General features: G+C 52.9%; 1 protein-coding gene across 1 annotated transcript; it reads left to right on the forward strand.

Moving 5' to 3' along the window:
- Nucleotides 1–494: 494 nt before the first annotated feature.
- Nucleotides 495–13,904, forward strand: Slc19a1 (solute carrier family 19 member 1). The gene is made up of 5 exons (XM_032888821.1): nt 495–744; nt 5,147–5,900; nt 6,104–6,296; nt 8,068–8,209; nt 13,013–13,904. The coding sequence occupies exons 1-5, from the start codon at nt 562–564 to the stop codon at nt 13,277–13,279; spliced, it is 1,539 nt and encodes a 512-aa protein (XP_032744712.1). The 5' UTR covers nt 495–561; the 3' UTR covers nt 13,280–13,904.

Here is a 13,904-nt window from a genome sequence, read left to right on the forward strand (position 1 = left end):
GATGAGCTGTTCTTAAGTCCTGCGTGTCCACAGGCTGACAAGCCCTTAAAATGAATCGGAGGTGCTCCCAAAGGGAATTTTATTTTACTACGTAGCCCTGGCTGTCCTGGAACTCACTCTGTAAGCCAGGCTGACCTCGAACTCAGAAATCAGCCTGCCTCTGCTTCCTGAGTGCTGGGATTAAAGGCTTGCACCGCCTGGCTCCAAAACTAAAATTTTAAGTGCTGTTTATTTAGTTAACAAAGCGAGACAGTTTGTTAATGGGACTTTGGTTGATAGTTAAACGGGCCTGTGTGGCCGAGACTTTGCTTGAAGACTCCTGGCAGCTAGGCTGACCTCGTCTGAGGGATTAGCCTCCTGTTGGTTCTCAGGTTGGCAAAGTAGGTTGAAGAGTGGGTGTGGGGCCTGCAGCCATTCAAGGCTAACACTAGGTCTCAAGGGAAAGACTGGGAAGGAGTGGTTACCCGTGGGCTCCTTTGCTGACACCAGACTCTCTCCTTTTCCTTCCCTCCAGGTGGAGTGTTATCTTTGCTCACCAGGTCCCATGAGGACCTGGGCAACATGGTGCCCACTGGCCAGGTGGCAGAAAAGCAAGCCTGCGAAGAGCCCAGGCAGGACCGCGAACTTAAGTCCTGGCGATGGCTAGTGTTCTACCTCTGCTTCTTTGGCTTCATGGCACAGTTGCGACCTGGGGAGAGCTTCATCACACCCTACCTCCTGGAACGTAACTTCACCAAGGAGCAGGCATGTTGCTGGGCTGTGGGGAGGTTGGGGGAGCAGCAGCAGCAGCAGCAGCAGCAGCATGGGGTTGGGGGGATTCTCGCTCAGTTTAATAATGTGGGCAGCTGAGGCTGTCGGAGACTGGGTTGGATGTGGCTTCGTCTGCCCCTGCTGCACGGAGCCCACAGAGAGCCTTGGCTCTGATTTGTGAACCCAGCCAGATTGAGCATCCCTGGGCACCATAGTAAGGAAACCTGTGCCTGCTTGGGGCCTGAGGAAGAACATAGCTGAAAGAGGGCTGACTTCTACTACCAGATGGGCTCATCAGCTCTCCTGGTGAGAAAAACCACGCCCAGCCATGCCCAGCCACGCCCCACCTTGCTTGGCACCTGTTTCCAGCAGGGACTTAGCTGTTTATGTAAAGAGATTACTGAAGGCATTTTCTTCTTACTCAGGCTGTGGGGACAGAGGGTCCCATTGAAAGTCTGCTAATAAGCTTAAATCCAAGCAGACATGGAGATGGTTTGTTTTTTGAATAAGACAGGGCCGAACAGCCAGGCTCGCCCTGGTTTGTAGCCTCTCTGCATTTGGTGAGCGGGTGCTGTTCACCCTCCCTAATAAAGAAATAAGTGTGCATAGGAAGCTTCAATAATAATAATAATAATAATAATAATAATAATAATAATAATAATAGAGTCCTTTTCAATTCGCAGCCAGTAGTAATGTTATAGGTGCACACGAAGACCCAAGTTCAAGCCTCAGCCCTTGCATAAAAAGCTAGCTGTGATGGGGAGGTGGAGGCCCGCAGACTCCTGGGACTCACTTGTCAGACAGTCTAGCCATTGTTCCCCAGGTCTCAGGGACAAACCCTGGCTTGAAAAACAAGTAGATCCCAGCCCCTGAAGGAGGGCCCTCTGACCTCCACACGTGTGCCTACACTCGTACACCCTTACACTCACAAACTCATGCGCACACGCACACACACACACACGCACGCACAGATTCCAGAGGCTGAGGCATTCCGCCAAGCCTCACACGTCACTAGGAGACAAGGATCACAGGTTCTGTTCACCAGGCCCAAGGGTGAGTCCTGTGGTCTTAGCCCTTCTGGCTACAAGGGAGGTCGGGAAGCCAGCCGCGTCCCAGGCAGTCTGTTCTTGCTGGGCCTCTGTCTTTACAGCCTATCTTCCTGCCAGGTTTCTGGAGGTTTGACCACATGGATTCAGACTCTTCATATCCAAGGCTTGTGTACAGACTGAGTCACCCAGCCTTCTGGTGGTTCAGTGGGCTGAGCAGCCAACTCCCACGGTTTGGTTCTGTGCGTGCGTGCGTGCGTGCGTGCGTGTGTATGTGCGCGCATGTGTGTGTGTATGTGTGTGGTGTGTGTATGTGTGTGTATGTATATGTGTGTGTCTGTGTGTGTATATGTGTGTGTATATGTATGTGTGTGTGCGCGCGCGTGTGTGTGTCTGTGCATGTGTGTGTATATATGTGTGTGTGTGTCTGTGTGTGTTTGGTTGGTTTGGTTTTTGGTCAGTCTAGGGAATACTTATTTTAGGGAGTTTGTTAGAATCCTTAGGTGTCATGGTATAGGAATATTCCAGAATACTCTTAAGAAGGGTATATGTTGGGTTGGAGAGACTGCTCTTCCAGAGGCCCTGAGTTCAAATCCCAGCAACCACATGGTGGCTCACAACCATCTGTAATGAGATCTGATGCCCTCTTCTGGTGTGTCTGAAGACAGCTATAGTGTACTTCTATAGAATAAATAAACACATCTTTAAAAAAAAGGGGGGGGTTGGGGATTTAGCTCAGTGGTAGAGCGCTTGCCTAGCAAGCACAAGGCCCTGGGTTCGGTCCCCAGCTCCGAAAAAAAGAAAAGAAAAGAAAAAAAAAAAAAGGATATGTTTGTGTTTGGTTTGGTTCAGTTTGGTTTGGTTTCTGGTCAGTCTAGGGAATGCTGAATTGTAGGGAGTTTGTTAGAATCCTTAGGTGTAAAGGTATAAGAATATTCCAGAATTCTCTTAAGAAGGGCGTGTATGTGTATCGCGTGTGTGCATTTGTCTGTCTGTCTGTCTGTCTGTCTGTCGCACACCTAGGCATAGCAGACTTTGAGTTACAGTTACAGTTCATCTGGCCTGAATTCCTCTGCTTCATATACTGACTGACTGACTGACTGACTGACTGACTGACTGACTTTTGTATAGAGTGTGGACTCTGTTGGTGACTTGTGACCTGGACACCGAGTTCCCTCCATTTCTTTCCTGGATTGGGGGCTCCTGGCGGTCCCAGTGTAGGGCTGCTGTCCTTGAGAATGGTTGCCTTCCTTGTCGCTCTGCAAGACAGGCGCTGGCCAGACTAGCCATCTTCCCAGTCTTGCCTTCCCCCGTTCCGAGTTTGTGAAGGTACTCGAGGTCTCTGTCTGCCTGGTTCTTTCCGTTTCAGCTGTGGCTGTTGGGGACCGAGGTGTTTCTGGGATGCTCATGTCCCACACCTCCTCAGGACCCTGTATAGCCATCCTTCCCAGCACTCCCTTAGACCAGGTCCTGCCACGGTTCCTGTATGCCTGTCATGCTGTGTCAGAACAGGCCTCCTATTGTGCTGTCAGCAGCCGATCCGGTGCTCCTAGGGTCAGCTTGGATGCTGCCCCCTTGCCCTGTGCCTTTCTGCATCTAGATCAGGGCTCAGCTCTGTGCTGAACAGCCAATTAGGATCCTCCGACGCCTGGGGATTGTTGGGCAGGGCTGGGCTTAGGTGGCAGGAAGACAGCTTATACCAACCAGTTGGCTACCTGACTGATCCTGCGTGTTGCAGAGAGCTTTTGCAGATGCCCCTTCCCCAGTAGCCTTCCAAGTGGGACTCAGATTGCAGCCCAGCATGGAGAGAGACACCTACCCCTCAGCCCCACCCTGTCAACCCCTGAATCGAGCCAGAGTGAGGTAGAGTAGGTGAGGGACCTCAGGTTGTTTGCAGCCTGAGTCCTCACAGGTACTAAAGATCTCTGGAATGTCCTGGCAGGGGTGGGTCATTGTGGAAGGGACTTTGAGTGCTTAGGTTATCAGGATTATTTGAGGTGAAACTTGATCTCTGTGGGGCACAGGATCAGGAGGAGCCATTAGGTAGGAAAGGTGGATTCTCTGATTCTCGGGCTTCTCCTACTTCCCTGAGCCTCAGTCTCTGAGGTCTGCTTCATCAGCTGCCTGAGGCAGCCTGTGGTTGCCCTGGGTCAGCCTGCACTCGGCGTCGGAGTGTCAGCAGTCCTCCTGGGCTTGGCACATCCCTTATATACCTACCCAAGTTCTCTTTGGGGGTCTTTAATTTTCCATACGTAGCTGGCCGTGGTATCTGCTGGTTTCTTGGACCAGTGGGTCCTTTGAGTAAGGTTGGTGGTTGCTAGCGCTTGGGCTGAATTGAATTAGCACTAGGGTGTGAGTCAGAGCGACCCGAGTCCCAGTGTCCGGGAGCCCAGGAGGACCCCTCTGTGCACATTAGCTGGATCTAAAATGAGGTCTAAGGGAGCCTCTGCCGAAACTCATCTTGGCCTAGGAGGAGATCCCAAGCATGTCTGCCACGCAGGGAGAGAGGTCAGGAAGACGTTTGGGCTTCACTGAGATGGAGGCTCTCCCTACAGAGCATCCACGGGGAGTAAGGCACCTGGCTTGGCCTGCCCATACTGCCAGGGCCTTCCTTAGGCAGTGAAGAAGAATCTGAGGCAGGGCCTTCCGATACCTGCCCTGCCTCAGACGGCTCTCCCCAGCGTCATACACCACAACAGGAGCCCGATGAGGGTGGGTCTTTTTTTTTTTCTTTTTTCTTTTTTTCGGAACTGGGGACCGAACCCAGGGCCTTGTGCTTGCTAGGCAAGCGCTCTACCACTGAGCTAAATCCCCAACCCCGAGGGTGGGTCTTAATGAAGGCAGCTAAGGTTGGATTCTGCAGACTGCATGCTCAATCCTGCCTCGTGGGGTGGGGAGAGGAATGGTCTTGTCCTCCTCCTGGCCTTCCCTCCTTCCCTCCTATGTGTCCTCCCTAGCTGTCTGTTGTGCCCCCCCAATGCCCAGCTCCCCAATGTCTGCCTCCATTACTGTCTCTTCCCTTTCCTCCTGTAATACGGACTGATGAAACCCGCGTTGGTGTCTGCCATCCCCTGTAATCTTCTCTACGTAGGTTTAAGATGAGGGCAAATCAGGAAGCTAGAGTGAGACGATGAACCTGTACTGAATGGTGGCCTCCCCTACAGTTTGACAGCTTCCTGTGAGTCGTCTGGCCTAGGGCCTGCAGTTTCCCTCTGACTGGAAAAACCACCTTAGTTTCTAGGCTCCCGTAGTGAGACAGGGGCAAGGTAGACAGACTCTCGCATGCTCACCCTGCGGTGCTCCCGGGAGCCGCCAAGTGTCCTTAGTGACCAGTGCCCGCCTGTGCGCAGGTGACCAACGAGATCATTCCGATGCTGCCCTACTCCCACCTGGCCGTGCTGGTCCCCGTCTTCCTGCTCACCGACTACCTACGATACAAGCCAGTCCTGGTCCTCCAGTGCCTGAGCTTCGTGTGCGTGTGGCTGCTGCTGCTCCTGGGGACCTCCGTCGTGCACATGCAGCTCATGGAAGTCTTCTACAGCATCACCATGGCGGCGCGCATCGCCTACTCCTCCTACATATTCTCCCTGGTGCAGCCCTCCCGCTACCAGCGCATGGCCAGCTACTCGCGGGCCGCGGTCCTACTGGGCGTCTTCATCAGCTCCGTGCTGGGCCAGGTGCTGGTCACCCTAGGAGGCATCTCCACCTATATGCTCAACTGCATCTCCCTGGGCTTCATCCTCTTCAGCCTGAGCCTCTCGCTCTTCCTAAAGCGTCCTAAGCGGAGCCTCTTTTTCAACCGGAGCGCACTTGTGCAAGGAGCCTTGCCCTGTGAGCTGGATCAGATGCACCCGGGGCCTGGCCATCCAGAGCCCAGGAAACTGGAGCGCGTGCTGGGCACTTGCAGGGACTCCTTCCTGGTACGCATGCTAAGCGAACTGGTGAAGAACATCCGGCAACCACAGCTGCGTCTCTGGTGCCTCTGGTGGGTCTTCAACTCGGCAGGCTACTACCTGATCACCTACTATGTCCATGTCCTGTGGAAAATCACTGACAGCAGACTCAACTACAACGGTGCCGTAGATGCCGCCTCCACGCTTCTGAGTATGCACTGGAGGGCCCTTGTGGGTCCCAGCTGGACCCCAGCGGGCCTGTAGTCTGCTAGCCCTACCCCTTGCCCTGGGCTAGACCACCGATGTAGGCTGCCCCATCCCTCGCCCTACCCTGCCACCCTAAGTCAACCTGACTCCCTACCCATGGTTCTGCTTACCCAAGCTCAGCCGTGATCAAATGCCTCCTACCTCCAGGCGCCATCACGGCCTTCACCGCGGGCTTCGTGAACATCCGCTGGGCTCTGTGGTCAAAGCTGGTCATCGCGAGTGTCATAGCCATCCAGGCTGGCCTGGTTTTCTGTATGTTCCAGATCCCGGACATCTGGGTCTGCTATGTGACCTTCGTGCTTTTCCGTGGGGCCTACCAGTTCCTTGTGCCCATTGCCACGTGAGTGAGATGGTATGGAGGGGCTTCTGGAAGGTTCTCTTGGGGAGCACAAGACAATGTAGGAGGCCTGACTTGTCTTGACACTCCTGGCTGTGTCTACACTGGTTTCCCTAGGCCCCACAACCCCTGTAAGAACAGAATGCCTTGCAGAAGAGCAGCCTCGGCGCTCTCCCGTCTCCCCCAATCCTTCCTGAACCCCTATAGTGTTGCTGTCAAATAGACCACCTAAAGTTGACCGGGACCCCACCTTCTCACCTGGGACACCCTCCTCCATTTCTTTACCTGCACCCGGTCCTGCTGCTTTTGACCCCCTCCCTTTAGACTTGACCCTACTTGCTCTCCCAGCTCCTCTGAACACTGCTTCAGAGCCGCCCGGCCCTTCCTCTTCCGGATTCTACTAGCACGACTTCCTTAAGACCCCGCCCAGGCTGGAACAGAGGGAGCACACACAGCTGTGTGTGAGTACACACTCAGCTCATGCCACAGAGGCCTCAGATACCCTTGCAGAGCTGGGCGGGGTGGTGCACACCTTTAATCCCAGAACTCAAAAAGCAGGCAGCTCTGTGAGTTCCAGACCAGACAGATTTGTGGTGAGACCTTGACTAAAAGAAACCCAAAATATGTTCCTAGGTATGTGCTCACATCACCAGACGGACAGCACCATCCACACACTACCCACTGCACTACACAGTCCATGTTTATACTATACACACACACGGATCAGCATGCCACCATATATGTGTGTGTATGCAATATGTATAATATGTGTGTGTGTGTATATATATATGTATGTATACATACATACATATGTATGTCATAGGTTTCATACACCATATATTCTTAGCATTTGCACTGTGCATAGCATACATACATGTGCTTACACCGCACACAAGACACTTGCCTTCCGGTACATGCCACTTTTTCCCTGCCCTCTTCTGTGTGTGTGTGTGTGTGTGTGTGTGTGTGTGTGTGTGTGTGTGTGTGTGCGCGCGCGCATGTGTACCCTCGCGTGTGTACCCGTGCGCGCACATGCGAGTATACACACATATACATATATATATACATACATATATATCTGATATGTATATATCATAGGTTTCATACATCATATGTTCTTAGAATACATGTGCCTGCACCGCACACAAGACACTTGCCTTCCGGTACATGCCACTTTTACCCTGCCCACCGTCTCTTCTGGAAAGAGTTTGGGTCCTTCCTACCTCCCTGGGATTCCTAACCCTGCCTTTCTCCCTACTCCCTGCCTTCTCCCATCCCCTGGCCACATACTCCTGCCTTCTGAGTTGAGAGCGCATTCCTGTCCCCAGTCTTCTAGAATCAGTCTCTCTATAGGCATGTCCTGAGCCCCACTCCTGCCCCGAGTCAGCTGCTATTGGTTGGTGGGTGCACGTTGGGAGGGCAGGGCAGCGCTATGCACAGGTGTGCTGGATGGGGGTGTGGATTTGGAATCTTAGAGTTGTGGCTTAGCTCAGTCTGGTGGTGGGGGTTGTATGACTTGATACCTTGCTGTATTCCTGGGTAGATACAGGAGTCTCCCTGACTCTGTTTTTGTTTGTTTTGGGGTTTTTGGGTTTTTTTTTTTTAATTGTTGTTGTTAATGTATTTGTTTAACTAGATGGGATCTCACTGTATAGACCAGACTGGCCTGGCCTCTTCTGCCTCCTGTGCTATGATTAATGAGGTCTGACTCTGTTCTGACCCCTGCCTTACTTGGTGAGTTTGAGCACAGTCCCTTTCTTTTTTAACCTCCCAGTTTTCAGATTGCGTCTTCCCTGTCTAAAGAGCTCTGTGCATTGGTCTTCGGGATCAACACTTTCCTTGCCACTGCGCTTAAGACCTCGATCACGCTCGTGGTCTCTGACAAGCGGGGTCTGGGCCTCCAAGTCCATCAACAGGTAAAGCCCCAACTTCAGTCCCGTGCCTTTGGGGGAGGGAAGCCTGTCATGTGGTCATGGTGGGGCTTCCTGGTGTGGTCCATTGTCAGGGGACACAGACCCACTGTCCCTGGAGTATACAGAGTGTGGCCCACATTTGGGGCGGAAAGTAAAAGGGTTGGACAGGCTCACATTTCCAGGGGCACTTGATGTGGTGAAGTTAGCCACTGTTTGTTTGTTTGTTTGTTTGTTTTTAATTGTTTATTTATATAGTATTCAGCCTGCACATATGTCTATGCACCAGAAGAGGGCACCAGAAGAGGGAACCAGATCTCATTACAGATGGTTATGAGCCACCATGTAGTTGCTGGGAATTGAACTCAGGACCTTTGGCTGAGCCATCTCTCCAGCCCCCAAATTAGCCACTTTTATCTATCCATGTGCCCCTACCCTGCTCCTGTCCAGGTCCCAGGTTGGACCTCTGGGACTTGGAGCCCCAGGTGGCTGGGCCTATACGAGTGGCTGAGTTTTCAGCCATCTCTGAGGGGTCCTCATCAGAATGCCCTCACCTGGGCCTGTACCAATGACCTCACATGGTCACAGCTCCTTAACTTTCATGTCCCATCCCTGTTGGTGGTCGTCAAGACCCAATGGGCCTTAAGCCCAGATGTCTGAAGTCAGATGTCTGAAGTGTTTGTGTCCAGGAGGGAGCTAGGCAGAGCTCCTTGTTTGGAGCTGGCATCGGATGGCATTGGAATACTGGCCCCTCTTGGGATGCCCTCAATTTTCTCACAACAGCCAGAGTTTTTCTTGTATCTGAGAAGCCCCCTGCCTAATCTATGATGGGGACATTATGATGCAGTTACTGGCCAAGCCAAATGGGCTTGACAGTCACATGAGGAGGGATGTGGCTTCTAAGTAGGCTCCTTAGTGATAGTCCCCGACTATAGCTGGGCAGTGTCCTAGGCAACCTATGAAAGCCTTTGGTTTCCCTGGGCTGTGGGCCTGCAAGTTGGCATGTGTCGTGAAGGAATGCTAACCCACCAAGGGTCCCCAGTTGGCACAGCCCTGTCATTGAAGCTTAGTGTTAAGTCTGGTGGGTCAGTGAGGAGGCAGATGGAGCAGGTGCTTATGCATCCGTCTCACTGAGAACTAGCCGCTAGTGTCTGAAGAAACCTATGAAGTGAGGGTGTGGTCTTGACATTTGAAGCTTGAACTTGTCTCCAGTTTACCAAAGTCCTTCAGTGCAGACTCCCAGCAGACTGAACCCACAACAGTCAAGACTTGCCCGGCCCTTAGGGTAGATCGAGACCGAGCAGGTTATATAATTCCTCAGTACTGTCCAACAGCTCTTGGCATGACTCACAGTACTGGGTAAGGGTGTGGGGGTAGAGTTGGGCCAGGAAACAGTTCACTGGCTCAGAAGGGCACTAGTCATCTCCCTCCAACCCCCCCAGTGGAGACTGTCTGTCCTCAAAGAGTAGGGTCTCCTAAAGTGGAAGGGGCTGTCCAAAGAAACCCCAGGGGGAACCTGATTGGCCCCAGCTGTAGTGCACTTAACACGTGATTTGTCTTTTAGTCACTGACTTCTAAGGATACTGTGCTGTCTCTCTCCCATCCGCCAACCCCCTCTCCCTCCATAGCTGCCTCTTGTTCGGCCTTTGGGAGCCAAATGGGTGGGGCTTGACTCTTTAGAGTCTGATGCTGTCCTGTGTTGCCTATGCCTCTGTTCTATACCAGATGCCCTGCAAAGACCCCCTTGCTAGTAATCTTCAGAGGAGTGGGGTAGGAGGCTCAGGAGGGAGGGATCTGGGTCATCTCTTTCCCAAAGGGATGGCCACAAGAGAAATTCTCTTCTTGAGGGTGCTTGGTCAGTCCTATTCATTGGCCCAGACTGTATCCAGGGGCCCACTGAGGGGTGAGGAGTATTCTGACGCTAACTCCTGTTTCATCCAGTCAAGCTTCGAGATGTGTACTGATCTTTCTCTGGCTGGTTTTCTCGGGAGCACTGCATTTTGTTCATAGTCAAAAGAGAGAGGCAGCTTCCTGCTCTGCCCTCTTGTGCTTCATCTTGAGTTGGGAGACAGGCTAGGGCAGGAGTCTGGGCAGTGGGAACACAGCCAAAGACCACTGAGGACCAGGGTGGAACCAACTCCTGTGGCTAGGAGCCAACCTGGGTTTGCTGGTTTTTTTTAAAGTTGGCTTCATTCACGTCCAGTTTAAGAAACCATGCAGAGATTCGGGGTCCCATTTCTTTAGCTCTAGGTCATATTCAAGGTGTTGATTTTTCAGTCAAAATCCAAAACATTTCTTCCCTTCCGGGACCCTTGGGATCTATCTTAGTTTGGGTTTCATTATTATGAACAGATGCCATGACCAAGGCAACTCTTATAAGGACAACAGTTAATTGGGGCTGGCTTACAGGGTCAGAGGTTCAGTCCATTATCATCATGATAGGAAGCTTGGCAGCATCCAGGCAGGCACGGTGCAGGAGGAGCTGAGAGTTCTACATCTTCAAAGGCAGTCAGGAGAAGGGTCTCAAAGCCCACGCCCACGGGGACACACGCCTGTTCCAATAAGGCCATAGCTCCTAATAGCACCACTCCCTGGGCCAAACATTCAGATCTCCACAGGATCTTTTCCTGGCCACAACCACTCCCTTCACCTGTGGCCTGTGAAGAGCTGTTCTCCCTGGAGTGGCTCCATCCTCCTGTGCACTCACGGGCCCTTGGGCTCCTTCTCGGGTGGCTGCTGTAGCTGCTGCAGGCTGTCCGTGTGTCCTCTAGTTCTTCCCTAGAGGTTGTGGGAATGTAGGTTTTGTTCTCCTGGATGGGAGCCCAGAGGCAGAGCTATGGGTTCCCAGTGGGGACCATTACTGTCCCGCCAGAAAGGTGTGAGAACCCCTTTCCCTAGATTTCCATTAGCGCTTGACACACCTCTCTCCTATTAGCCATTCACACAGTTGGTTGCTTTGCAGTTTTCTCTTGGATTCACTTGGGAAACCAGAATTTCGTCTCTGCTGTCCCTTTAGAAGGCAGCAATGGTCTGATGTCTGGGACTGCCAGGGAATTCCAAATTATGTATAGTGTGGAGACTTTACCACTGGGCCTGTTGCCCTGACGTTTTGCCCATGTACCTTCAGAATCATGTAAGACAATGTTAGTCAAATTTCGTTTTTCACCATCAACCATGACTTAGAAAACACAAGCCAGGCACGCAGGCAGTGCCAGCACTCAGGGAGCTCAAACAGGAGACCCGTGAGCTCAAGGCCACCTGAGCTGCTGCGTAGCGAGCAAGCCCGTCTCAAAAACACAGAAGCAAGAATAGAGAAATCACAGGAGGGAAGGGTTTGTTTGCTGTGGTCTCTCCTGATCGATTAATTCCCCCTTGTTCCATACCTCGTGCATCGTTTACTCTTGGTTAGTTTCTTTGGTCTGAATGTCGTCTTCCCTTTCTTACCCTCATTTCTTGCCAACGGTCTCCTTTTTGTGTTTCTGGATTATCGTCGCCGCTTGCTGACCCATTTCGTGGCGGTCGCTCTAGAAAATCTTTCTCACATGATTCCAGTACCTACTGACCGCCTTTGGTGTCCAGAGGCCTTGGTGCGAGGACAGCGGTTTTGATGTAGTGACGCAGTAGCAGAGGTCAAAGGTCTCCTGGTGCCGTGCACTGAGGCTAAGGGGCGTGAAGCGTTGCCTTCACAGGTCTGGCCGCTTAGGTTGACGCACACTTTGGGCAGAGTAGGAGTTCTCACTCCCGTGGTGCTCCCCTTCAGTGCAGTGGGCAGTGAATACGTCAGTACTCCAGGTGTGGTGTGTGTGTGTGTGTGTGTGTGTGGTGTCCAGTCACCCTGAGGGTAAGGGTTAAAAGCAAGATCCTTTCCACAGTGTGAGAAGATTTAAGTTTCTTCCCAAGAGTCTTGCCTGGCCCCACCCAAAAGGTCCTCCTTTGTGTCTGGTGAGACTGAAGTAGCCAGGTGGTACCTTCTCTCTAGCTGGGCTCTACCTGTGCTGGACTTCTGGATCCTGAGGTCTGGCCGGCTGACTCTTCTCTCCTCCCTTCCCCAGTGGGTGTGGCCCCACAGCATCCAGGAGTTGGATTGACACGAGGGAATGGGGAAAGGATGGCTACCCTGTCTTCTTGATAACAGAAGTCTCCTAATGGCCATTTCCGAGGTTGCTTTAAATGTGATCATTCCTGAAAGGGTCCCAAGGGGTTTCAAGAATCTCGCCTACCTCCACCGTTCTCGCCACTCCAAGTTCTAAGACCGTCTGGCAATAACCAGGTTCCTCTCTGGGAGGGAATGTATCTGGTCCTTCAGGAAGGGGTGTGACCATAGCTGCCTGGCCCCTCTTGGTCACTGCTGTGCAGTGCATGCCGAGGCTATGCCCAGTCTTGACTGTGGCCAGGGCCTAGGAGAAGCCCTGGGGCACTGTCCTGGAACCTTCCTAGTGACTGTGGAAATCAGTTCCATGAAATTAGAGCCTAAAGACCAACCCTTGAGGACCACACAGGGTGTGTGTGTGTGTGTTGGGTCCAGTCTCTGGGGATCTTTGGGGAAGCGGTAAGTAGTTGACCATGCTGTGAGGGGGAGGGGAGGGAATCATCCATCTTGAGGTCTACCTATCCTGGAGCAAGGTCTGACTCCTCAGTGCCCTCTGGCTACCTGGAAGCTGGGTGATGGGGAACCACAGTGGGATGTCCTAGGTTGGGCAAGGGTGGGGTTGCTGAACACAAAGCCCGAAGTCACCCCGACACTCTCTCTCTCTCTCTCTCTCTCTCTCTCTCTCTCTCTCTCTCTCTCTCTCTCTCTCTCTCTCTCAGTTCCGCATCTGCTTCATGTACTTCCTGACGCTGTCCATCATCTGCCTTGCCTGGGCTGGGCTGGACGGCTTGAGGTACTACCGGCGTGGCCGCCACCAGCCGCTGGCCCAGGCCCAGGCTCTGAGTCCCTTGGAGGATTCTGTGCAGGCGATAAGCCTACAAGACGGAGACCCAAGGAGACCGCAGCCCTCGGCGCCACAGCTGCTCCCGGAGGATGGCAGCGTGGAAGACGGCAGGGCAGACTTGAGAGTCGAAGCCAAGGCCTGACCTGTCTTCACCTTCCTGGCTTCATCCCAGTTCAGCCGCCGGATTCCTGACTCAGTGGCAGCCCCTCCTGCGTGCACTCCAGCCTGAATCAGCCCTTCTGGGGTTCCCATGCCTGAGACATGTGGGGGTCCCCCTGTTGCCTTTCAGGAGCCTTCAGGTTAGGCCACAGAACTCTCTCCTTAGGGGCCACCTTTTTTAACAGTGGGGCGACAGACAGCTTGTCCTTCCAGTAGCCTCTGAGGACACTAAGCCCAGCCTACTTCATGCTTTAGCAATGGCTGGAGCCTGCTACAGACACTCAGGGCCGCTCCCTGGCTTTTGTGAACCACAATGTCAGGCCACTACGAGCCTGGGTTGCCTACTGCTTGCCAAGAAGAACCTGTGTAAGGGTCAGCTGTGCCCACCAGGCTGGTCTGCCCTTTGCTCCGGGACGCTCAGGACAAATCACGTCTGCCCCCAGGGCTAGTGAGGTAGCCCAGACACTGGACAAGGTCCGCTGAGCCTGCAGGGTGCTGGTTGCCTGTCCTAGGCTCCTGGCGAAGCTGCCATACGTCCACTCTCGGAGGTGCTTGTTTGAATGGTTGTCTGATTTTTTTAAAACTTGACATTAAAATGGAGAACTACA

Source organism: Rattus rattus, chromosome 18, assembly GCF_011064425.1.
Source record: "Rattus rattus isolate New Zealand chromosome 18, Rrattus_CSIRO_v1, whole genome shotgun sequence".
Classification (NCBI taxonomy): domain Eukaryota; kingdom Metazoa; phylum Chordata; class Mammalia; order Rodentia; family Muridae; genus Rattus; species Rattus rattus.